The sequence below is a fragment of the Falco punctatus genome, assembly GCF_963210335.1.
Source record: "Falco punctatus genome assembly, chromosome: 6".
In the NCBI taxonomy this organism is placed as follows: Eukaryota; Metazoa; Chordata; class Aves; order Falconiformes; family Falconidae; genus Falco; species Falco punctatus.
Genome location: NC_137585.1, coordinates 51,193,706 through 51,219,559, shown reverse-complemented (window position 1 = coordinate 51,219,559; position 25,854 = coordinate 51,193,706). Strand labels below are relative to the sequence as shown.

Below are 25,854 nucleotides of genomic sequence, written 5' to 3'. Positions count from 1 at the left end.
CCTAGTTAAGACTTTAAATCCTGGCATTTATGGTCAGGCATATGATGGTCTGGGAGGAAGGCACACATGCAGTAGCTAAGCCCTGATAGCTTAAAATGGAAATTGTGACTTATAAATCTGTTCCAAAGGCCTAAGGATGCTGTGCAGGTCTTCACAAAGTTTTTCTTGCTTTCTTTGGCCCAAGAATCACTGTGAACATCATGCAAGATAATTCCTAAAAAGCTCTTGTGGTCTCTACACACAAGGAAATTTCTTGGAACTTGTCATCAGTAACTGACAAGGCAAATGTAGTCGTACTGTTTAATGCACTTCAGAAATGCATTCAAATAACACACCAGGGAGGCAGTACAGAAAATCTGAAAAGAGTGGCTGAAAGCATGATTGGACCACAAATAATTTTGCACAATGATTTTGCATTAGTATTTACATGTTAGTTCATCACTACTATTAGGAAAAATACATGAAAGAACAGAAAATATTTGAGAAATTTCATAATTTAAAAAATCACTGACAGCATGAAACAATTTGACCATCATATTTCCCATTATGCCGTGCATACAGAATGTTGAGATGCCACATCTAGTGTCTATCTACAGATTTACCAGGTCAGAGTAAGAGCTAGAAATGGACAAAGATATCAACAAACCACATACAGAATCAACTCCTTAATAATGTCTGGAGGCACTCAGCAGAACAGAAAGATGTAAGAAATATGGGAACTCCCACCAGTTGTGCTTTGTTCCATTCTTACTATCAAAGCATAGCAAAACACAACAATCAATTGTCTACAATTTTTAGGATAACAAAATCTATTGCTTCAAATCTGTTTTCATCTATGGTAGTGGCTAGGAAAACCTCAGTGCATCAAACTTAGCTATCTACTGTATTGTAATTCAGTTTAAAATAGTTGTCTATCTACCTAGCACTTCCTGACCACTCACAGACAATGCATACTGTTTGTTAGAAAGAAAAGCCCTCAGATGATGAATATTGAGATGGTTTATTTGCTCATTTATGAGAAATGAACAGAAATACCTCAGAGCATAAAGAAATTAAGACATATATTCATACTGCTGTAAAGAATTACTGATGAACATAACGTGAGAGCTGTCCACACTGTAATAAAACCCACTTGCTGTAATGGCAAGAGAGCAATGAGCTCTTATAGCAATACTTCTTAATAACAGACTATCCATAAGGTCTGAAGAAATACCTGTTTGTTTGACTTGAACATAGTGTGTTGGTTGATCAGAGCAACATCCACTGAGACTTACAAACAGGTAACACTAGCATGCTCAGAAATCAAGGCCCATTTTGCTAGGAACACCTTTCACATATAACTTGAAAGTAATACACAAATATGGTTCTAGGAGTGGTGTGATTTCTCATTTCTTTTTTTAGTAGCCTATGGGTGTATGGGAATGGAGATTACTGGAAGCAAACAGAGCTGAAAAAATGAACTTTTCACATGTTTCTGAAGGAAGTGTTTGATATTCATTCTTACGCTCTACGGAAGAAAGTTCATCTTGCTGATGGACTAACTCTGTAATACTATAATTATCTTATGGTTATTTTTTAAGAACATGCTGATGGGGGAAAAGAATAATCTAAGATGAAGCTTTGAAGAGTGTCAGAATAGAGATCTCCACAGCAAGAAAATAAAGTAACATTGCTTAGAAAAAAGGTTTTCACTCTAGCTATTGCAAATGTGTTTAGTGTTTGAAGTGTCACCTCAAGATAGGTACTGTTTGCTGAAATAAAAACTGTATGTAAAAAAATACGTGCATTTTTTGAAAACACAGTTCCACAGTCTTAGCTACACATCCTTGTTACCACATTGTGTCACTAGTAGTGCTCCTGGGGACACATGACTAACTGGACCAAGGAACCGATCTGTCTTCTCAGGACATCTGTCTATTAAGGAAAATCTCCTTTTCCCTCAGAAATGTTCAGGTAAATCCATCCTTTACAAACACTAACACAACACAGGAGGAACCAAGAACATAGGACCAGTGGCAGGCTTAGGCTCAAATGATTTAAAGTAATCACGATAGCACCACATCCTTGGTTGCCACTCTGGCTGGATCTCTACTACCCCTTTCCTCCTGGGAAGGTTCTTCTCCAAGAGTTGCTTCATTTTTTTTATAACCTCCATGCTCCTGGAGGCTTATAATAGAGCTGACCTCTGGGTATCTGGGAGGCACCTCCTCACCGGTCTCTCATTTCTTGGTTTTACATGAAGCCTTTTCCTTGTCTTTCGACCTTCTTGCTAGAAGAAAGACAAACTGCAGCTTCTCCGTTTACCCAGCTGCTGCAGTCCTCGCAGTTAGTCCCAGCTCACTAGTTGGTGACATGTCTCCATAGTGACTTTGTATTTGCCAGACTAGCATTACACAGCAACAGCTCACGTACTACAGTTACAGTGCGAGTTCACATATCCCAAATAGGACACTAAATCCCTCACTTCTTTAAACTGGGGATCTGACAAAGTGCAGGCACCCACATCTATGAACACAGCTGGCTTCAAAAATCCCTGAGCTGCAGCATGCTGGAGGCAGGTCAGGTGAGCCAGGGAAGGGTGCCTTACTCTCCTATTCTCACCTGGTCCACTGGGCTAGCAACTTGGCATGCTGTGTTACAGCATTTCTTTTGTTCTCAGGTTGAACAGTGACACATAAATCTGAAGGAACTGTCAGCATCAGGATGTTACATTAAGTGCCCACAGCCCTGTTAGATCTACAACCACCCACACATTTCACCTGTGGCATCTAATCCAGACCACAGCATGGACTAAAAACACAGACCACAGGACACAGAAGCCAATTTTAAAGAGGAGACAGTAGCCAACTTTTGGTTGTTAAGAGGACGGTGCTTCTCAGCCTGTGTGCCGACGTGCCTGTGAAAGACAGCTACAAAAAGCTCATTCAGAGCATGCTTAAATTCATGACACAGGACTGTCCTTCACTGGGAACTTTAAAAGAAAAAGTTTAGGGAAACTTTCTCAACACAGGTTGAAAAGGTGCAAAGGCCTTTGGATAGGCCTGACTGAGAAGGGGGTACACCCCTGCTCCGCCTGGAGCCTTGCCTTGCCAACACGGACAAGTGCCTCAACCGCCAGAGCCATGCCGAAAGAGAAGAAATCTTCGCTATTTCTGTCGATGCAGTGCCACCAAGTAGCAAACAATGCAAAATTGACAGAGAAAGACTGCCTTGTAAGGGGCAAGGGCTTGAGCCGTGGCTCTGCCCTCACCTCTGTGCTCTTTACCGGGTGACGGCTCCCTGCAAACCCACAGCTCACACCAGCAGCCAGTCCCACCTTGCGGCTCTCTCGCTGCTGCTGCAAGCAAGAGCGGGAGGTCTCCACGACAGATTCCCAGAGACGAACTTAATTCACCTCAGTCATTTTTCAGTACTTCGGCCAACACGCAGCCCCGTGAGCCGCCCGTCCCTTTCCGCCAGCGACGGCCCGGACAGGGCTGCCCCCCGTCCCGACTGTGCAGCACCCAGAGGAGCCGCCCGGGGGCGCCGCAGGGGGGCGGGCAGAGGAGAGGTGAGGCGCCCGGCGGCCCCGCGGAGCGGCCCGGCGGGGGCTCCGCTGTAGGGGGCAGCAGCGCTGCCCGCGGCCGGGGCCCTGGGGCCGGCGGGGCCCGGAAGGCGCTGCGCTCCCTCCCGGCCGCTGAGTGGCGGCGGCGCGTCACGTGTGCGCGGCCGGGCTGGGACGCGGCAGACGGCGCTGCCCCGAGCGCGGCGAGCGGCGGTGCGACATGTCCCACCAGACCGGCATCCAAGGTACCGCGCGGCTCCCCCCGCGGGCGCGGACCGCCGCCCCCCGCCGCGCCCCGCGGTGCCCACCTGCCCTCCGGCCAGCCCGGCCCTCCTTCCCTCCTCTCCCCGCGCCGGCCGGCCGGGCGCAGCGCCCTTCCCCGCCGGTCGGGCTAGGGCGCGGTGGGCGTTGTGGCCGTTTAACGGGCCGTTCGCGGCGGCGTTTTTTCCCTTGCCGCGCTCTTTGTTCGCTGCTGGAGGAGCCCGTCCTTTTCGGCAGGGGTTGGCGGGGGGGGGGGGGCTAGCTCAGCGCGGGGAAGCCGCTGCTGGCTTCGTCCCCGGGCGGCCGCCGCTCCCCTGGGTCGACCCCGGAGGCTCGCCCCCGCTCAGGCGAAGAGGTGCCGGGCTTATCCGCACGGCTGACCGCGCCTGTCCGCCTCGGAGCGGCAGGGAGCCTGCCGGGCAGAGCTGCTCACGGCAGAAGCCCATCGATGGCGAGGAGGCCACCCCCTTGGCTCGGGTAACTTCCCCGAGCGCAGGTTGTCCCGCTGCGGCGGGGTGAGCCGTGAGGGGGAGCCGGGGCTGCGGCGGCTCCCGGGGCACCTCCCGCCCCAAGGAGGAGCTGTCGCCTGCCCGGGTCGGCGCAGCGGGGCCGGGATGGGTCGGACAGCACCGGGAATGGCGAGGGGCGCTGCCCCCTGCCTCGCAGTGGGAGCCCTGAGGAGAGCCGGGAGCCTCGGGCTAGGGAAGCCCACTAAAAAGCCCATCACTGGAGGCGCAAAGGAGACAAGGGGGACGGGGACCCGCCCCCCCCCCCGCCCCGATGCTTCCAGGCCTTGGAGGGTACGAGGAGCAATTAGAGGAAGGCAGTGTGTTGTTTCTCAGCGTTACCGGGTCCCCCCCCGAATCATGGAATTGCTAAGCAAGGATTATACTGCAGGATTACGGGGGGGTGTCGGGTTCTGCTGTCTGTTTCCGCAGCCTGCTTGTTCGGTGACTAGTATCATGTACTTTGCCTGCTTTCCTGTATCTGTTGTTGAAGGTGACTTTTGTCCCAGCCACAGCAGCTCTTTATTGCTCTCCTGTTCCCTTCTTTGCCTGCTGGCAGCACCTGGTCTGCACCTTTTGCCTCACTTCGCTTCCTACCCCAGCACGCCCATCTTTGCTCTTTTCTTGCTCCTTCTTGTTTTAAGTTCTTCTCAGGCTGGGGATGCATGTGGGATAACAGTTGTCCCCAGTCTGGGAAAAAAGCTATAGTGGCTCTTGATTCCCTTGTTGTCTGTTCTGGCAATGCTGGAGGGAGGAGCAGAAGAATATCCTGTTGCTTGCCACAAGCAAGAAGAGTGGCTAAGCCTCTTCTGCTGCTCTCCTTGGCTCTGAGAATCTTTTGTCCTCTGGGGAGAGCTGTGGAGAACTCGGCAGCTTTCCTGCGCAGATCCTGCCCCGGCAGGCGCTAATCAGGAGCCCTGTTTGCAGCAAACCATCCGCTTCTGCAATTTGGAAGAGAAGTAGCACTTGTTGTGCCATTGCTGGCTTTAGCTACAAACGGGCTACTGTCAGTCATAAACAATCGCAAGATTTGGCAGCATGGGCTGCTCTTTTCTGGAAGCAGAAATTAAGTCATGGGGACAGTGATATGTACCAGGCAGTTGCTAAAAGGACTGGGCTTTCAAACAGGCCAGTGCAGATAAATAGTGTAGGAAGTTGCAGAATGCATTGAGCTGTGGGGAAAAACCACTAGAATATGTTCACAGCCTTCTAAATAATTTTAAAATTATAATCCCTGTAAAATATTTGTGAAATAAACCCAAATTTTAAGTTGGTAGGTCTCTGCTATGCAGGAAGTTTAAGTAGAAAATAATATCACTCTGTTGTGAATTTTAAAACCTTTATGTGAAAGAAAAGCGTAGATCATTTGATAGTGAGATGTTTTCTCAAATGTCTTGTCTCAGTGTTACTTCAGGACCTGTCACAGTTCTGGTATTGGTGCAGGGACTGCTGTATTTTGGTCTTGTTTTGGTGTACAGGGTTGAAACAAGAGAATAAAGAACAAAAAGATGATGAAGAGGACAAAAAATGGTCCTGGGGGAACCAGAAAGTCTAGAAAGAGGCACAACGTTTGCACGCTGAATGGAATGACGAGGACTGGCAGAGATGATTAGAAAAGTTGGCAGCAAATTACGGCAAGGGTCTGCACTGATTAGTGGGAAGATGCTGAGATGAAGCTGAGGTTGGACTGGCGCAGTTCAGTTTGCTTAACATCCCTTTTCCCTCCCATGCCATTTGGACTTTCAGAACGGGCCTGGGCATCTCTTCAAGGGGCATAAATTTACAGTGTTTTGAGTATGTGCAGTCATGTTGCTGGATACCATCTGACCATCTGTTCAGTTGGCCTCAACCTGACTATAAATAATCCATTTTATTTGTTTCATGGCTTGATGTTTGTTTTGCTGATACTGTGCTGTGGGATTACTTTAAAGGACCAGCTTGCAGTAAATGCTTCTCAATAAATGCTGTGCAACCCCCAGTCTACAGTATAATTAAACTGATTTGCGCTCGGATTATTTAGCAAAGCAGGGCCATTGAGATAAGAATGATCTTCACATGACTGAAGCACAGTTTTTCAGTGTGCTTAGAGAAGTGGGTCTGTCGTGTTTGCTGTGTTGTGTCAATGTGAATTGTGGACATTTGAAAATATGTTTAGTTACTTCTTTGTAAATTCATTATAAAGCTATCCTGTTGTGATAGGTCGAGGTTTGAACAATGTTATCGGGTTAGATACAAAGAGATAAGATCATATGAAAGACAAGCAACGGGTGGCAGCTGGCCTTCACTGGTATTCTTCAGAATACCGGTGTCCTCTGGAAAGACCGGTACTTCTGCCAGACAGGCTCTAATATTTTCCTGGCAGGTGTAATGTTTCTGTCTAAAAGGTTGTACTAAGCCTGCAGATTTCATGAAGCTATTGTCATCTGAGATGTGTCATATTTTTACTGTGTTGCTGTGTTAACTATGAAATCTGAGAGTGATGATGTGATGTCACCCTTAATTTTCACAATGTTGAAAATCATGCAGTATGCTAGAAAGCAGGGCTATTTTGTAATGTTGCCGGTCATCTTTTTGTGGCATGCTGGTGACTGGAACAGTATGCAGCATAGACGGAACATCGCTCCCATGTTCCTTTTTCAGTCCAGCTTTGTAGTGAAGGGTCAGTTGTATGCTTTTCCAGTGTTGTTCTTACCTTCATGAATATTCTTTGTCCTAGGAAAGTGAAATGTGTTCATTTGATTACTTTTGTTTTCTCTTTTTCAGCTAGTGGAAGTGTTAAAGACACCTTTGTTGGAGCCAGAAATGGACAGTACAGGCTTTTAAAAATAGTCATTGACAATGGTTAGTCAAAGTTTAATCTTTCTCTCTGATACTTTTAGATATTTTCCTGGTTGTTTTAATGACCTACATGTACAATTGTTTAAAAAACAAAACTCTGCAAGAGTTAATGTTACTAAGGTCTTACATATACTGAAGGTAAGTAAGATTTACGTTTTGGTGATGCTGTGCTTTTCAGTATGGTACTACTGTATTTTTGGATTTGAATTTTTCTTCCAAATGTCATTTCACATTTTACCAAGAGCTGCTGTGTATTTCATACAGATAATACAAATGAGCTTACTCTTACCTTCTTACTAAAGAAAACATAGAGGAAAAAAAGTCCACACCTGTGTAATTTTTGACACTTCAGTTACTTTCATTAGACAGAGCTTCTTACACAGAAGCTCATCACTTTAGATGAAGTATAAATGTTATTTGCCTTTTATATTGGGATCGGCTGCAGTAGAAAGTCCTATTAAAGCAGATGTTTAAGTAGTAATCTAGCTACGTAGAAAATACCTTTAAAAGTCTGTAACTTTGTACAAATTTTCAAAGCTAAAACTGTTCCTTAAATCTCACATATATGTACAAATATAAAATTATGTAATTTCTTGCAGAACTTGATTTTAGTCTTTGAACTTCTTGGCAAGTAATCAAGGCTGCAAACATTGCAAGGTAGAATGCATCATGATTATTATTTTTTTTTAATAGCAGTGCTGGTTGATTGTATGAGACTTGATGGTTTAGTCCATCTTTTCAAGTGCATCAAATGCACACCTTGGATTTTTTTGGTTTTTCCAGACTTCATGCATTTACAGTACACTGAAATACCTGTTAGCTGTGTAAGATACATGTATGTACATGTACACACATACTTTTATTGTGAGGTAAATTACCTCCCGTTCAGCTTCTTTGTGTCTGCTTTTCTTAGGAAGTCTTCTGACTTTAATGTTGCTTTTCTTAAGGAAGTAGCAGTAGTAATATTATAGGCAGGTCACTGTGGTAAAGTCTCACTAGAACAAGCTAGCAAATGCTGGCATACCATTGAATTTTAATTTTTTTCCCCCATTATGCAAGGTAAAACGATATGGTTTTGTGTGTATGCTACTTTTTATATGAAATGAAGCCTAGAAATAAGATACAAAGGGAAGATGTTATTTTTTTTTCCTTTGTGTGTGAATGTGTGTGTATATATATGTGTTTTGTCTCTATGTAGAATCAGAATCCAGTCTTTGATACTGTTTTCCACAGTTCAAAAAGAAACCTCTAAAACTCCCAGAATACTGGAAGAGAGACAGTTGCCTCATCTGTCTGCAGGAGCTTTCAGCAACTGCCTTTAATCAGCACGTGATAGTAAAATTGGGTTCTGCTAGTCTGTGTTAATAAGAGAAGAGGTTTGCTGCTGGGCAGTAGAGTTCCTGTGATTGTATTTTTCTATCTTAAATCCAAGTGAGTGTGAAGCCACCTAGAGCTCAGAACTGGCAAGTACATTCTGAATACGCAGGTGTAAGTGGACAACTACAGCTACTTTACATCTAATTCAGAGAAGGGCCAAACATCCTTTCCCTGAACTGTTCATGTTCTGTGACGTACTGTGGTAGAGTGCCTTGCTCTGAAAGTTTTGCTGTAGAGGCATTTGTGTACTGTCATGCTTTCATCTGAAGTGTTAGAATTTAGGTCCCAGACTTTCAAGAGGTATTTTGTACTAGCTACTGTGATGGTCCTTAAACTGTTGTAGGATCCCATTTAAACCAGGTATTTCTGTTTTGATTGTAGGGGCTTGTATTTATTGGGAAGCTGATAAATGTTTTGAAAGACACTATGCTAATACTTCCTTTTGGAAGCTGAGATGTGATTTATAAGTAAGAGAAAAATCTTGTTGCTATAGCTGTTCACGTAATCAAATCTCATCTGAAGTACTATATACAGACTTAAGCCAATTATACATAATAAACAACTTCAGTCATTTAAAGAGACCATAGTTATGAAGCTGTATTAGAAAGAGGTTTATCTACTTACATAGTCAAGTTAAAGTGATTGGTGCAAACATACTCATTCATTCCAAACTCTTTTCACTGTATAACTGAATTATAGACTCCTTATAATGGGAACAAACACTAATATGTTATAGCAAGAGCATCAGTAATTCTAAGTCTAACATTTAAAACCTTACTCTCGTCTTGTTTCTACTTAATATTCCAATTTAAAAATTAACTGGCAGAAGACAGTTTTTATTTCCCTTCACACTAAAACCGCATCAGTCTTATCCCTTCAGATCAAAGAAGTTGATGACAACCAGCACATTACTTCTCACCTATTTATATTTAGATTAAAGTAAGTTAGGGTTTTAACATACACAGTTTTTGTAGGAATTCAGCCACTTTCACACTGACTGTTCTTGACTTCCATTCTTGAGGATATAATTATGAAAAGACGAAGCGTCTGATTAAAACTGTTCATTGTAATTGCTAATTTTGAAAAACAGTATTAGCTGCATTGTTGCTAACCTGTAGCTTTGGTTATTGGTTATAGAGCAGCTTGTTGTGGGATCCTCTAGGCGGCCAGTTGGATCATGGGAAAAGGATTACGATTCCTTTGTCCTTCCCCTTCTTGAAGACAAGCAGCCATGTTATATATTATACAGATTAGATTCTCAGAATGCTCAAGGATATGAATGGATCTTCATTGCATGGTCACCTGATCACTCTCCTGTAAGTAACAGTCGTCAGACTTCATGTTAATGATTTTTCAACAGTGCCGTTTGATCTGAATCCTAGATATGAAGGAAAAGGATTTGAGGAATTAAGCATTCCCCAACTTTCCCTTCACTTTCCCCCAGGAAAACTAAGAAAAGATCTTTCTTGAAGCTGATTGAGGAGCAGTATCAGCGGGTCTAGATGGAGTACAGCTGATGCAATTTCTTTCTAGCCTGAGTGGAGGGATCAAGACAGTGGTTTTGCCCTATTTGTTTGTCTATTTTTCTGTCAGTATTTCATGAAAATTCATGGAAGAATATAGGACAGAAATCTCAGTGGGTGTTATCTAGAGAGAAAGATTATAGCCTGAGCTCAAGCTGTTTATTCTGTTTGGCTTCCTGGCTGCCCAGCTGGCAGTCATGGATCTGCGACCTGCCACAGAATATACTGTTTTTGTATATAGTCAGTAGTTAGAGAACGTGGGACAGAACTGAGGTTAGAGTTAAGGATTCCTAGGAGAAACTAAGATACTGTGTACAGGTTCTGGGAATGTGAGATAAGACAGAAAGTAAAGCTGTTCCAATATTCCTACTACTTTCACTAGAATTAGGAAATGGTAAGACACCAAGAGCTGGAGTGCATAGAAGAGATTAGGTGGAAAAGGTGAGGTATTGTGGTGAGGATGGTGTGACAGTGAAATAAGGTGGGAAGAGAGAGGAGTAAGTATGTGACTATCTTAGACACAAGTTGATGGGGAGCAAACATTATTAGATCTTCTACTTCCAGAAAATTTCATTTTTCCACTCCGTAGTTAAACCAAAATTATCTGGAGTCACTATCAAATAAAAAATAATAATGAGTTATTTGCAGTCTGCTCATACTCTGTGTGTTGTATCCATTAGTACACAGATCAGTGACAAAAGATTTTAACAGTTGTGGGTTTTCCCATTTAAAATTAGTAAAGATTATGTTGAGGGTTTTTAGAAAAAGCTCATACTCTTACGAAAGCTGCAATTTAGTTCTGGAATTAATTTGATAATATTGCCTAGTATCATGCCCTTGAGAATTTAATAGCATGTGTTAGTATTGTGATCCAGAGCTCACTGCAGGTATTAAGAATTACACCTTCATAATGCGGTTTCAGCACTTCAATATTTGTTCAAGAAAGGTGTTAATGGCATTGGTACACCAACATGCTAGATCCTCTGTCTACACCAAAGGAAAAAAAAGAACCCAAACTAAAACAACACTGTTTTGTAATATGCTAGGTTCGTCAAAAAATGTTGTATGCAGCAACCCGAGCAACACTCAAGAAAGAATTTGGAGGTGGTCATATTAAGGATGAAGTATTTGGAACGGTACAGGTATGTTTTCCTTTTTGAAGTCCACACATTGATTTTAAATACTAAATACAGTAGCTGATGTCACTGGAATGAATTTATGATGTTTCCGCTCCTTTTTGATTAAGGAGAAAAAGAATTAAAAGCTATGTGTATTAGTCCAATGTTAAAATGTGATTGCTGTCATTTGATCAGGAAACTAAGTATATTTGACAACTTCAGGCTAAGAAGTCCTTGTTTCAAATGGTTATGAAATCTAATCTAAGAATAATAGGAGGATCTCTTAATCTCACTGCATGCGTGTGAATCCTTTAAAAGCTGGAACAGTAACTTTCAGGCCAGTTGTTATACACAAGCCATTTTGGATGTATGGTTCTGGATCAGAAGTGGGATAGAAGACCAATCTGTAAGCTGTCAACATCTGAAAACAAATGTTTTTGTCTTAAACCAAATACTGAGCTGTGTGTACCATAAAATGTAACACAAGTCTGTGGCTGCCATCTTAACCTATGGAAACAGAATTTTAGTAGCTACTGAGTTGTTCAATGGAAATTCTAGTAGTTGACTGTTCACTAATGGTAAGGTAATTGGAAGGTGCATGTGTGAAGTCTCACAAGCTTCTGAGGGACGTTGAAAATCCTGCAATTGCTGTGCACATAAGGAAATATGAGGCTATTGCATTACCGTTGTGTCTTTGGGATTGTGATGTGTCTCTACTTGTCAGGCAGTCATCAGACAGTCTTGACTTTTTAATCCATTGCCAGTTTTAAAAAAAATGCAAGTTAGAGTTCTCGAAGACACAGAATTTCTATAGCTTTCATTACAACTGATGATTACTTAAAGATTCAAATTATCATTTGCCTTTTCCTCCTTCAGCAAAGACAGAGGGACCACAGCAGATATCTTCTGTTTAGCCTGTTAATTAGTTCATCATACGCACAAATCTGAACCAGAGCACTGCCACTATTGATACAGGGAGCTGCTGCTGAAGGAAGGGAAGGAGTTGGAGGTTTGTGGACAAGTAGAAAATACTGCAGTAGGGAAAAAGCTGTGGAAGAGACACGGGCTGTTTTGGCAGACACACAAGTCTATAAGGAAGTGAAGGTTGTAATTCTGCTACTCACTGAGTAAATAGCTTGTTATATTCAGCAATAACCTGTGATGGAGGCTTCATTATCCTAACACACTAACAAACCTTTGTGGAGAAGTTGTATTCTAGAGAAACAGATAATCGAGTTGCTGAAAGGGTTTACTGGTAGAGGTCATGTTATTTTTTTTCTTGCCCATTCAATCAACTAATCTCTTACTGCCACTTGCACCAAACCATTAGCAGTCTGTGTAATACGTAGAATTTGCATCTAGCCCTACAACTCAGGCCAAATCTGAGCTTCCTTCTCAGTTGTAAGGAAGGAGCATTCCATTTGTCTATTACTATTATTTCAGTATGCTTGGGGCGCTTAGAAGATAAAGTCAATGTAACTCAGTTTTTCCAAGTTCATTATGTTACATATGATACATAGGTTAATGTATCTCTAAATTGTTGGTTTCAGTGTCTTTATAAACTTCTTCATAGTAGCTGTCCTCTCATGTTCATCTCTGCAAAAATTACAGGTTCTTCGAGGTACTCAAGTCACAAACCTCACTCAGAATCTTGGTCGTCAGCATCCAGTGGGTTACTCTGTCTTTATTTTGTTAGAAACAAGGATGGTTTAGTTGCAACCAACTCTGTTATCCTGGTGGAACTTGGTTATGCCTCCACCTGCTACTTCACAGAGGTATTAACCTCAATACCTCTAGGCTTCTGAAACAAGACATAATGGAATATTGATACTAGAAATTGTGTTTGGGAAAGTCTGTCTGTTTCAGAAAGGGAAGAGCTAAGAAGGAGCTTTCTCTTGCTCCTCTGAACTTGAGGATAAAATCATATTCATATGATTGCATGAAGTCCTGCCCTTTTCTGAGTGACCACCTTAATAATAAAACCACAGTAGTACTTGCCTCTGGTATCAACCTCTTTGGAGAGGGCCAGAACTGACACAGAGTAATAACAAATTTCCCAAAGTCATTATCAGAATTCATCCCTTCTGTCACACTGCATCCTAAACTACTTGGAGTATCATGTGCTTACTGCCTGTCCTGAGGTAGCATTTTTGTCTCCTTTATTTTAGGTAGAAAATATCAATAAGCTACCAGTCTGAGCACGCAAATTTTATAAGAAAATAGATTTTTTTAAAAAAACCTATTTATTACAATTTTTATTGTTAATTAGAATTAAGTAATTTTGTTATTTATAAGAATTGGGGCAGTTCTGTGAGGTTTTGTCCGAGAAGGCTGAATAACTTCATGCACACAGTCTTCACTAATGATGATTTTTGAATTGGCAATGTAATTGGGGACTGACTGTAGAAATGCTGCCCATGGTGCAATTCGGTACAAGAGCAGCCCAGTGAACCCTGCTGTACAGGAAAATGAGCTGAATTTGCAAATGCACCTACACTTGTAATCCATTCAAATAAAATGACCATAACTGTGTGGGAGGTAACTGCTTTTTTTATGTTGCATAGAACATCTTTGAAGAAAACTTTTACTATCCAAAAATGATCAGTATTGATACTGTGCTTCCAGGATGATGTTTCACTGAATGGATATAAAAAATATTTGATATCACAGTCATCCCCTGCACCTCTGACTGCAGCAGAAGAGGAACTTCGACAAATAAAGATTAATGAGGTACCTACAATGTCTTTGAGCATGGGTGGGAAACTGAGTACAGAGTTACAAACATATTGTAGAGAAGAAACCCAGGCAGAACAGAAAATGGAAAGTCCGAGTGGATGAGAATGTAAATTTATTTCTCAATGACTTGAGACTGCAGGATGGTGATGGCTGGAGTTGAAGTGGCATGATCTTGCTGAGTTTGCAAGGCCTAGTGTCTGAGTCAGGGGCCTCGCAACTGCAGACCTTAATTATTGCGACTTTGGCCCGTAATGTGCTTTTACTATCACTGGGTGTGTTTCACTGTGAAGAATGACTGAGCCCTGCACAGGCTGCCCAGAGAGGTTGCGGAGCCTCCATCTTGGAGATACTCAAAAGCTGTCTGGACAGATAGGTGGGCAACTGGCTGTAGGTGGCCCTGCTTGAGCAGGGGGGTTGGACAATATGACCTCTGGAGGTTCCTTCCAACCTCTACCATTCTGTGATTGCCACATATGATTTCCCATGGTGGCAGAAACTGTAGAGAAAACACAAAGTAGCAACTGTTGCAGTGAATGATTGCTGGGAGTATTTCAGCAGCCTTGTTCCTGGAGGAAATGTACTTAGCTTCCAGCACTAGTGCAATTGTCTTCTAAGACTGAGAGGAAGTGAATGGAATTCCAATAAAAATAAAATAGAAATCCAGAAAAAGCATCTAGTCCTTTTAAGAGACTGATTTGCTTTTGCTGCATATGCTTTATAGAAAACCCTCTAATAAATGCCTTTAACCAAATAATTTGATGATTGCCAGCTAGCTAGTGAGTGAAAAGTTTCAGAGGATTCTTTTCTGACATTTCCTTCACTTGATCACTGTTTGTGTTCAGATATGTATTAAAATGGGTCATGTGCTGATCTTATTAGTTCTTTAGGCTTGGTACACGTGAACTGTGTTTTGTGTGCTGGTATTCAGCTGCAGAAACAAGTGTTAAACGCATCTCTGTATCTTCTCTTAAGTTTTCACTCTGCTGTGCTTTTTGCTACAACTTTATTGACTTTTTTTTTTCTCAGTGACGTCTTTTGTATTTTCCATGTCTAATTTGATTAATCCATTGTAGAAATGCATTCATCATCATCAGACACTGCATTTTACTTGGACAGCTTTAAAAAAAAACCAAACCCGCTAATGAATGTAAAACTTCTGTGGTATCAGTGATCACTTCTGGTATTAGTATTATCTCTTATGTAGACATACATTGTGTTTAACAGCTGATTCATGCAGACTAGAACTTTACATGCTATTATGAAACTTCAGCAGCAATAGCTGTGCTTTTCAGAGATATGTAAACTGTAGATTGCTGCCATTTTGGCTTTGTTTGAAGCATCTTGCAGTACATTAACTTATGGTTTCTGTCTTCATTGTTTCCACCATTATGAAGACTGTCATTAGACTCAGAAAACGAAAAGCTTTCTGATTAAAAAAAAAAAAAATTCAAATTTGAGGTTTCCATATGTATATTCTTTCATAATTACATTAAGAAGTATTTTACTGGGTTAGATCAAAGGATCATCTCGTCTGCTGTCAGGTCCCTGAGTGAACACAGCAGAAATCTAGGAAGGGTGTAAAAGCCAGGGTTTTTTTCTCCTCTTGCATATGTTACTTTACATTTATTCACAGGATATTTCATCTGCCATTTTATCTGCTACTGAGCAGCCATCACTAACAGATCTTACAGTATGAATTTAAATATTTTTAAGTGACTTCGGTGTTTTGTTTTGTTTTAATGGTCTGAAATATGCTGCGGTATGGACTAGTACATTTTTTCATTTTCTTAAATCTTGAGGTATGCTGGTTTACTTTCTTCCCTTGCCTGTCCCCACACTTCACAGATTGCTTTTATGTTTGGTTTTTTTCTACTTGTATTGTAATATGTTTTGTATAGTATGGTATTTTACTATGGTTTATTGTTTTTGTGATGTCTATGTTTATTAGTAGGCTTTTATGCAGATATATTTTGCAGATAATTTTTCTATAACCTTCTTCATAAATTTATCTATCTTTATAGAAAAGTAAGCTCTTCCACCTGCTTTCTTCTCCTCTTTCCTTGTTGCTGACAAGCAGTTCCTTAAAATGTGGAGTGTAATTTAGTGTTGCCCGAAGTATCTTTGGTTTTTATTTTTTATCAGTTTGCTTCATATTTCATTAGCATTCAGAGATACGAACCTGTTCCCAGGTTAGCAGCCAACATGACCTGTAAATTAAAAAATCCAAATCTGTGGTATATGGGGATGATGGTTTAGGGTATTTTATTCTTGAAATAGCTACTGCTAACTCTGAGTGTAACCATATGCAATGCATTGTTAGTTATAATATATGCATTGTTAGTTATAATATGAAACCAAATGAATGCTTGCAAAAGTTTCTGTTTACATCTCAGTTGACTTGCGTTCCAGGTACAGACAGACGTTGGTGTAGATAGCAAGCATCAAACATTGCAAGGAGTAGCGTTCCCCATTGCTAAAGAAGCTATTCAAGCTTTGGAGAAATTGAAAAATAAGAAACTCAATTATGTACAACTGGCAAGTATAAAATACTTTAACTTTTTTAATAGTGAGTATAAAATAGATTACCCACACATCAATGTACACTGATAAATTATTAATTCAATTTTATTTTTCTATCTTGTCATGTTCTCTGGTTTTCTTTCTGTGTATTAACTGTATTCAGGTTTGCTTTGTTAACAGCAAATTGATATGAAAAATGAAACAATTATTTTGGCCAACACACTTCATACTGAACTTAAGGACTTGCCAAAAAGAATTCCAAAGGATGCTGCGCGTTACCACTTTTTCTTATATAAACATGCCCATGAAGGAGACTATTTGGAATCCATAGGTATGAGAAAATTTCCCAATATGAATTGTCATTGGCTTGTTTCAAGTACTTTAGTAATTTTAAGGCAGAGAGAAAGGCGTGTCATAAAAGTCATGTCTGTCAGCATGATCATAAATTTCAGAGTTGTCGTGTTGTGAAACTGACTTCTGAAGAGTCCTTATGTTTAGAAAGCAGCGAGCTATCCCTTTTGATTATGAACACCCATAAATCAGTCGTCATGTGAAAACAAAGATACTGGCCATTTGCTCATCCCCCATTTGAAATGAAATGCTTCAGCAAAAAAGATCCAGAATGTTGTTACATTTTTCCCTTTCAGACTGCATAGTTGATTTGCAGTGCACCTCTGCTGTAAATGATTTTATGATACAGGTTTTGATGGAATGTAGTTATGGTCTGATTTGTGTTTTTTTTCCTGCAGTTTTCATCTACTCTATGCCAGGGTATACCTGTAGTATAAGAGAACGAATGCTCTACTCTAGTTGCAAAAGCCCACTGTTAGAAATTGTAGAAGGACAGTTGTGGATGCAGATAATTAGAAAGGTAAGTGCGCTGGTTATACTGGTATTTTCTCCATCCCTCTGTACCCTTCTTAATATCTAATTATAACTGTCTCTTCCACCACCTTCTCTTAAACCATAAAAAGTGTTATGTAACTCTTAAAGTTTGTCCTGAACAAGAAATACCTCTTAATAAAGCTCCAGATATAAAGTTAAGTCATGGAAGCTTTTCTCTGGTTCATAATTTCTACACTTTCATAGCTTTAACAAACATATCCTTGTGCATCAAGGGAGTGTTTGAGAGTACTCTGAAAGACTATTTAGAACTAATGTGATTTCTTACTAAAAGGCATGTCATATTTTGGACCACAACACATCGCTGTTGTTGAACAGTAAGTTCTTTTAAAGCCAAGGTTATTTAAGGATTTTCAAAATAATTTCAAGCTGCAGTTCTGGAACTTAAAACTGCTATCTTAGGAGTTCTTGATGGGGCAGAGAAGGATTTGCAAGTAAGCTGATCTTTTGATGCTGTGTTGGTTTTACTACTATGCAGTAGTGTTGCTTCTCACTTCCAGAGTAGGTACCACAAGAACAGTCCATTTGTGGAATATGTGACCTACGGTTACATTCTTAACACTTGTGCTGTAAATTTAGAAAAACTTTGAGGCTTTGTTTCTGCAGGGATTATTTCTACCTAAAAAATAGCGGAGTTAATACAAACCATTTTTACGGAGGTGTCACGAATGAAGTAATTATTACTATGTGGTTTTATATGTAATTATTTCTCATAAATTTTCTTTCTACAATGAAATAAATACATCATGTGACTTCTGAAATTCCCATCAACATACTTCTGAAGGATGTATTTGTAACAGCAATACTGTGGCTGGCCAGTCTGTCAAGTGCTGTGGTTTGCAGGCCATGAAGTGTTGAATGCTTAGCAGAGCAGGGCCAAAACATTTATCTGAATTCTAAATCTCTGCAATTCAAAACAGTGGAGTTTGGCTTGAGAATGGTATTTTCTTTCCATGCAGGTTTATATGCTTAAATCTTAACACACACACACACACCCTTTGTTCATTAAACTGACTTTTGCTTTTCCCTGGCTTGAATACTTGCTGAGCTGCAGTAGCCACCTAATCATATAAGCTGTTCGTACTCTTCCCCTTCTATCTCAGACGACAACAGTATATATGCACATTTCTTTTACAATTAGTGTTTAAAGCACGTTTTAGTGAAAAAATGTAATTCTTAAAACGTGGAGGTTACATTGGGTCAATGGAAAGTTTTTATTTTAGAAGGAAGAATAAAGAAAGGAAATTGTAGTTTAGAAAGATCCGCATGCTGCTCTCTTGTATTTTCTTAAGGAAGTTCCTTTACAGATAAGTACTTGTTTCCACGTGGAATGTGTGCTCTTAGTATGAACATGTACGCTGTGCTAAAGCTTGGGACAGAAGTTTCTTGGCATATGTACTGTGTAGTTGTGCTTGTATTTCAGGAAAAATTATTAAGTCAGATCACACTTAATACTGGTAAGAATATAGTGAATTCTCAGGAAAAACTATCCAGAATTGCTCAGGGCATTAGGCACAAGTTGGAGAACATTTCATGCTAGACTCTGAACATTACTGCACATACGGTTTTGATATCATATTGAGAGCTTCAGCAAAATTTCAAAATGTTTTTAAATATGTCTTTAAGATGAATATGATAAATGTTGCATTTTTGTTTTTCCCAGATTGAAATAGATAATGGTGATGAGTTAACTGCTGACTTCCTATATGAAGAGGTTCATCCGAAACAACATGCTTACAAACAAAGTTTTGCTAAACCAAAAGGTCCTGCAGGGAAGAGAGGAATACGAAGACTGATTAGAGGTCCAGCAGAGACTGAAACTAGTGATTAGAAACTGTTTTTTTCATTTGTTATAAAGTATTACAGTAAGAAATTAAATTCTGGCTTTTGGTAATGAACTGAAATCATTCCATTCATAGATACTAGGGGGGGAAAAAGGCTCTTTTTACACTTCTCTCTTCTAACCTCAGCACTTTTTATATTGTTACATGATTATATTTGTTGACCATGTTCTGTGACATGTGGAAGAGCTAATTGTTTTAAAGCTAGAAGAGGAAATCTAAGCTAGTGTCCTTTTATTTTATTAGAATCCATTATTCAAAGCTATACATGTGATCATAAACTTTGCAGACATAAGACTATTAAGCCCATATATTCTGTGGGTAAGTTGTACCTGTATGCCTAGATAACAAACCTGTATTCTTATGAGTAGCCTATTGAAACCCATAAGACTTGTCATGTGAGAAGAGCTGAAGGACTACATAGCACTGTCTCTGAAAAATCCTTTATTTTTCCTTGTAGCTCTTACAGTAGGTTTTCTTCTGGTTTTGACATGACACATTGTTGGGTTTTGTTGTTGTTTGGTTTGGTTTTGGTTGTTAGGGTGTTGGTTTTTTTTTAATAAAAAAGATAAACTAGAATTAGTTATCTATCAATTAATCTAAGTGTTCAGGAATACCTGGATATTTTCCCACACAAAAGCATGGTCATTTCAAATTTACAACTAATTTTGTGGGATTTTCTTTTAAAGAAATTTGACATAAAATCACTGTAGCTTTTCCAGACTTCTATACCACTTGTAAGCCTTACATATTAAGCACTGAATGACCAAGTAAAAGGTGATTAATAGTGCATGAGTTTGAGTATACTCAGTAGATTATGGAGCTGCTTTCAAAGCAATATGCTTAAAGTTTCTAATAAATAATTGATTATCTGTGCATTTGGATCTAAAACTGTGTAAGTTCAGTAAAAATTGAAATAGACTTGTTTCATAATAGTGAGTTATTTTTGAGATCCCAATATGTTTCCCAATATGTTTACAGTATCAACTGCAATTTTAATTTTCAAGGTATTCTGAAAATGACTTTTCCTAAACGTCTGAACTTTAATAGTAACTTAAATCTGTAACAAAATCCAACTAGGTCTTGAATAACTGCTGGCAGCAGCGCCTGGTTAGGATTTTGTCTTCCCCCCCTGCCCCCGCTGCTTCCCTTTTCCAAAATACTAAAATCAGCCAGAAGAGTTTAAACTTTATTGAACCACGAGTAATGCATCTAATACGAAAAGGAAAAACAGATGATTTTAGTAAGTGGATTAAACAAGAATTAGATGTGGCAATCAAGTATTGGATGACTTTAAATATTTAAAATTGTGTAATGAGTCACATACTAGTGGATAGATTATATTCCCCAGCTGGAGACTTGCTTTTTAGTGTCTTGTATGTGAGCTTTGTGGGTTTTGAATTTTTAGTTTTTAAAGCTATATGGGAGTTGCTAGTCTTTGAGTTCACTGCATAGTATCATAGGTGCTGGATTACATGGATACATTTTGTAGCTGGATCACGTGTTTACCTGGTGGAAGATAGATTTTAACCTAGTAAGGAGATAATGCTTTGACACTACTAGTTCCTGATAAAATTTGTTTTATATATTATTTTGATTGAAGATACTAGCTTGTTATTGACATCTGAGATTGCACTATGTAATATGAAGATTGCAAGAGTTGTTGGGTTTACTGTTTTTTTTATATGCAGTATAAATTTGACACCTCAGCTTTTTTCATTTAATCTTATACACTACATCAATCCAGTTGAATCGCTCTTGATCCTTAGCTAATCTCCTGCTTGCCCTTAGCTAGTGTTTTTTTTCTGCTTCTTGCCTTCTTTCTCTAGGGCAAGGAGCCAGTCCTTGAAGTGTTTCTTCTATGTACTACCTGTCAGGCAAGTGTCGTTGTTTTTCAAACATGGTTAATGTGTGTGCTGCTCACTGCAGGCTGTAATTAAGTGTATTTTTAGTTGAACTCTGAATCTTTTCAGCACACCTAATTCACTTTGGGGTGTGGTTTATTTTTGTTTTGTTAAGGAAAACCTTTGAGTATAGCATAATTAAAAATTACTGCTAGAGGGTTTTTTGTTTGAATTCAGTATTCCTGCCCATGCTTCAGCCATACCAAGAGTGCACATACATTTTTAGACTTAGATGAGTCAGTAAAGAAGTTCAGATTTTTAATATCAGATGTTTAAATAATTAAGTTGGACGTGATATGGTTATGTGCATATTGTGTTTTGGGTTGGTTTTTTTTCCTAATCCTGCCCTAGGCAGGTGAGGATAAGAGGTAGAAAGCTTAATGTGGAGGATGATGAGAGCTGGTTAAGTGATTATGTGAGGGCATTTATAATGAACTGCTTTAGAGTTCGGCCCAAGCCAAACATTGTAAGTCATCTTACCTGAAAATATTCCATGTGGGTATACAAACCCCTGGCCAGCCAGCAGAGTGTCCTGTCCTGAGCACATTTCCCCCTTGCCTTTCCCCTAAAAGAGAATTGTATGAAGTCTTGCACTGCGACTGCCTCTCCAGGCCTCTTGTAGCTATTCTCCTAACAAAGCAATAAGAAGTATCTGATCTTTTTGTAAGATCTATCACGTTTACATCTGCGTAGTTGCCTCACATAACATTACTACTGTTAATGAATGTTCGGAGCCAGCACAAAACGAGGACATTAATGAAAGTTAATTCCTTTAACTGTCTGTGGTAATCTAATAATTGAAAGTGTCCATTCAAATTGTTGTTGGACTTCATAAAGCCCAAAAGCAATGCAGCTGCTTGCAGTTAACTCACAAGCTATTAAATAGTTAATATGACAGGTTAACTATTTTCTAGATGTTTATGTTGCAAGGTAGTAGGGAGAATTTGATCTTTTAAAACACTCCTGTCCCAGGTTTGTTAAAAATAATCAAGGTAATGATTACTCTATTACTTGGATAAACACACTGCAAATAAAGGAAACTTCTGATTTATGGTCTTATGTATTCAATGAAAGCCACCTTCAGATGCTAAAATTAACTAAGTTTACCTTATATATTTTGTAATTTACTTTATAATTAAAGGTTGATGCTTTAGTTTGGTGTTGTCTGGTGTCTCTTTAACAAAGATCTATATTATAAGATCATGATGTATAAGTAATAGGCAGTTCCTGCAAGATTAGAAAGCAGTGCAGAAAAAGTGATTTGCAGGATCTAAGAAACAGAATTCCTGGCTTTTGCTACTGGAGGAAAATCAGTATGTTAGAAACAGCTACTTTCCTGTTGCCTTATGGAAGCAGAAGAGAGGCCTCTATAGCAGGATCCAAGTGTGTTCATCTCTTGAGGTTTTATGCTTTCAATAGTAAGGCCCTTCAAAAAGTTCTGTCCTTTTAAAATGCTGTAGTTGATTAGTAATTTAACAGCTTTGTTACTTGCTCAGCATGAAGCACTATAATTAAACTACTCAAATGATGTTCCATTAATGTTTTTGTTGGTTTTTTTTTTTCTAAATTGAAAGTAGTTTGCTTGAGGACTTCCTATTGCCCTCAAAATTCATGCTGAAAAGAATATTTAATGGTTTGGCTTTTAACTGTCCTGGCAACACATCCCCATGGGAAAATTGGTGATGTGGCAATTTTGTAGTTGAAAGAAGGAAATTTGAAGATGTATTGAACTAGGATTTAAGAGAATAATATTGGTGAAAGTACTATATTGGAACAAAGCTATTGCTCCTCTTCCTCTTGTAGGAAGGGAAGAGTAGTGAATAGGCTAGGTGGCCTCTATGTGGCCATGAATATCAGAAGCAGTTTTATTTGCCTTTTGGACAGTGGGTGTTAAATAAAACTCAGCTGACTAGCCTAATATAAAGATGAGGTAATTCTTCCCATTTAAGTAAGATGAAATACTATGGCTGGTAAAAGGTGTGTTGGCTAAAAAAGGCAACGGATCAAAGAAAATTTGATGGAGGCTTAATAATGAAGACCTCACATACTTTTCAAAGTTAATGAGCTGCAAACTGCCAAAGCCATGATACTCCAATGCAGTATGTCTACCTACATGTCCTGTACTTGCATTCTTTCCTCAGCAGCCACTAATGGCTCTTGTCCGCAGGGCTGTGCACACACTTCTAGTCTGACAGAACAGCTGTTCTGTTACCTCCTGCTGCAGCCATGGCGAGGACTGTTGTCCTTTGTAAGAGGTTTCCTTAACAGCAATTTTCTTCAGCTTAATAGCATCTGGTTTTATCTTGCTGCTTTCTAGAGTCTCAGTTGCAATTGTAATAAATCACTCACTTTTGCTATTCAGCATCACAGAATGGTTTGGGTTGGAAGGAACCTTAAAGATCATCTAGTTCCAACCCCCTGCCATGGGCAGGGCCACCTTCCACTAGACCAGGTTGCTCAAAGCCCCATCCAGCCTGGCCTTGAACACTTCCAGGGGGGAGCATCCACAGCTTCTCCGGGCAACCTGTTCCAGTGCCTCATCATCATTGGTAAAGAATTTCTTCCCAATAGCTAATTTAAATGTGCCCTCTTTTCATTTAAAGCCATTCTCCCTTGTTCTGTTGCTCCATACCCTTGTCAAAACTCCCTCTCCAGCTTTCTTGTAGGCCCTCTTTCAGTACTGGAAGGCCACTGTAAAGTCTTCCCGGAACCTTCTCTTCTGCAGGTTGAACAACACCAACTCTCTCAGCCTGTCTTCAGAGGAGAGGTGCTCCAGCCCTCTGATCATCCTTGTGGCCCTCTGGACTTGCACCAACAGCTCCATGTCCTTCTTATGCTGGGGGCTCCAGATCTGGATGTTCTACTACAGGTGGGATACCATGACAGCAGAGTGGGAGAATCGCCTCCCTTGACCTGTTGGTCATGCTTCTTGTCAACCAGCACCCCTCCCGCCCTTCTCAGGGCTGCTCTCAATCGATTCTCTGCCAAGCCTGTATTTGTGCTTGGAACTGTTTTCACCCACATGCAGGACCTTGCACTTGGCCTTGTTGGAATTCATGAGGCTGGCATGGGCCCACCTCTGAAGCCTGTTAAGGTCCTTCTGGATGGCATCCCTGCCCTCCAGCGTGTTGACTGCACCACACAGCTGGGTGCCGTTGGCAAACTTGCAGAGAGTATGCTCAATCCCACTGTCCGTGTTGCTGACAAAGTTATTAAACAGCACCAGTCCCACTGCTGGTCTCCTACAGTGGGTGGTTCGTCATTCTCCCAGTCCCTGCCTTTGCCTTCTGTGACCAGGGTGTCGTTGCCGGAGCACTTGCCAGTGAAGACTGAGGCAAAAAAAGTCAGAGTACCTCAGCCTTCTCCATATCCCAGGCAACCAGGTCTGCAGTTTCCTTCCAGAGGGCCCATGTTTTTCCTAGCCTTCCTTTTGTCACTGGCACGCCTGTAGAATCTTTTCTTGTGGCCCTTGATGTCCCTGGCCAGACTTAATTCCATCAGCGCTTTAACTTGATCCCTGACTACTCAAGACAGTTGCTCTGTATTCCTCCCAGGCTATCTGTCCTTGCTTCCACCCTCTGTAGGCTTCCTTTTTGTGCTTGAGTTTGTCCAGGAGCTCCTTGGTCATCCACACAGGCCTCCTGGTGGTTTTGCCTGACTTCCTCTTTGTTGGGGTGCATCGCTGCTGAGCTTAGAGGAGGTGATCCTTGAATATTAACCAGATTTCTTGAGCCCCACTTCCCCCTGGGGCTTTATCCCCTGGTACCCTACCACGCAGATGCCTGAAGAGGCCAAATTCTGCTCTCCTGACATCCAGGGCAGTGGGCTTAGTGTGCACCCTCCCCACTGCCCTAAGGATCATGAACTCCACCATGTCATGGTCACTACAGCCAGTGCTGCCCTTTAGCTTCACATTACCCCCCAACACACCCTTCTGGTGAGAACAAGGTCCAGCTCCTCTCTTACTTGGGGAAGGAAGTTACCATCAATGAATTCCAGGAATATCCTGGATTGCTTGTGCCCTGCTGTGTGGTCCCTCCAACAGGTATTTGTATGATTAAAGTCCCCCACAAGGACCAAGGCTTGTGAATATGAGGCTGCCCCTATTTGTCTATAGAGGGCCTCATCCATTCATTTTTCATATTTTTCGTTCACACTTCCTTCTGGGGGTGACTAAATTGCTTTGTTACAGTTTTCTAGATCTTTACACACAAAAGGTTGGCTTTTTCACCAAGGATAGTGATCCTCAGATGCCCTCAACAGTACCTTCCCCACTGCAGCTGGGTGTATGCCAGCCATATTAGCCCTATCTCTATCCCAAGAAAATCTCCCAGGCAGAGCTCTCTTCACCCACCAGGAACTGTACCAAATTTTTTCTGACCTCCAGTTCTTTGGAACAAGATCATCCCTTTACTCTCAAAGAACTTGACTGACTCAAGTTACTGATTTGTGTCCTGGAAAGCTTCACTATAGTAATTAATACAAAGTGGTATGGACCATAGTATAGTTTAATGTTTTTGCAGGCAATAAAGGAAACAATAGTCAGCTACTAGAAAAGTTCGAAACTTGTTTTCTTCTATGAAATGTTAGCCAACATGCTTAATTTTTAGTGCGTGAGGGAAAACTACTGCCAAAACTTAGCAGCATTGCCAATAGTCTGGTCTAATACAACAGAAGAACAGGAACTCAAACGCTTGTTGCTAAGTTTCTCCTAACAGTTCGAACACCACAGCAGGTGCATAAACAAAATTGTTCTACTGCACCAGGGTGAACTATGGTGACT

At 40.7% G+C, this 25,854-nt stretch overlaps 2 protein-coding genes and 2 long non-coding RNA genes across 5 annotated transcripts in view; 2 read left to right on the top strand and 2 right to left on the bottom strand.

Annotated features, from left to right (window-relative positions):
* TMEM117 (transmembrane protein 117) overlaps positions 1-3,866 on the bottom strand; it is a 234,682-nt gene extending 230,816 nt beyond the window's left edge. Inside the window, exon 1 of one of the 2 annotated variants that reach the window (XM_080391332.1) lies at positions 3,853-3,866. The gene's annotated coding sequence lies outside the window, so the exon portion shown is untranslated. Of the gene's footprint in view, positions 1-3,316; positions 3,470-3,852 lie in introns of those variants that run through there. The other variant, XM_080391331.1, reaches the window with a different exon arrangement.
* Positions 1-25,854, top strand: part of LOC308065402 — a 220,065-nt gene that overhangs the window by 186,408 nt on the left and 7,803 nt on the right. The gene's annotated exons all lie outside the window — the stretch shown is intronic.
* On the top strand, positions 3,651-22,224 carry TWF1 (twinfilin actin binding protein 1). The gene is made up of 9 exons (XM_080391342.1): positions 3,651-3,789; positions 7,075-7,152; positions 9,664-9,842; positions 11,096-11,191; positions 13,793-13,897; positions 16,313-16,438; positions 16,604-16,754; positions 17,173-17,294; positions 18,990-22,224. The coding sequence occupies exons 1-9, from the start codon at positions 3,765-3,767 to the stop codon at positions 19,155-19,157; spliced, it is 1,050 nt and encodes a 349-aa protein (XP_080247468.1). The 5' UTR covers positions 3,651-3,764; the 3' UTR covers positions 19,158-22,224.
* LOC308065401 lies at positions 13,255-16,441 on the bottom strand. The gene is made up of 2 exons (XR_013928758.1): positions 16,317-16,441; positions 13,255-13,901 (listed from the first exon to the last, which is right to left on the bottom strand). It is a non-coding gene; the product is annotated as an uncharacterized lncRNA (long non-coding RNA).

Bases quoted from the DNA above. Each gene is read 5' to 3' on its own strand.
- TWF1 (XM_080391342.1), top strand. From the start codon at position 3,765: ATGTCCCACCAGACCGGCATCCAAG. The intron at 16,755-17,172 runs GTATGAGAAAAT...TTTTTCCTGCAG, and splicing joins AGACTATTTGGAATCCATAG to TTTTCATCTACTCTATGCCA. The intron at 17,295-18,989 runs GTAAGTGCGCTG...TGTTTTTCCCAG, and splicing joins GGATGCAGATAATTAGAAAG to ATTGAAATAGATAATGGTGA.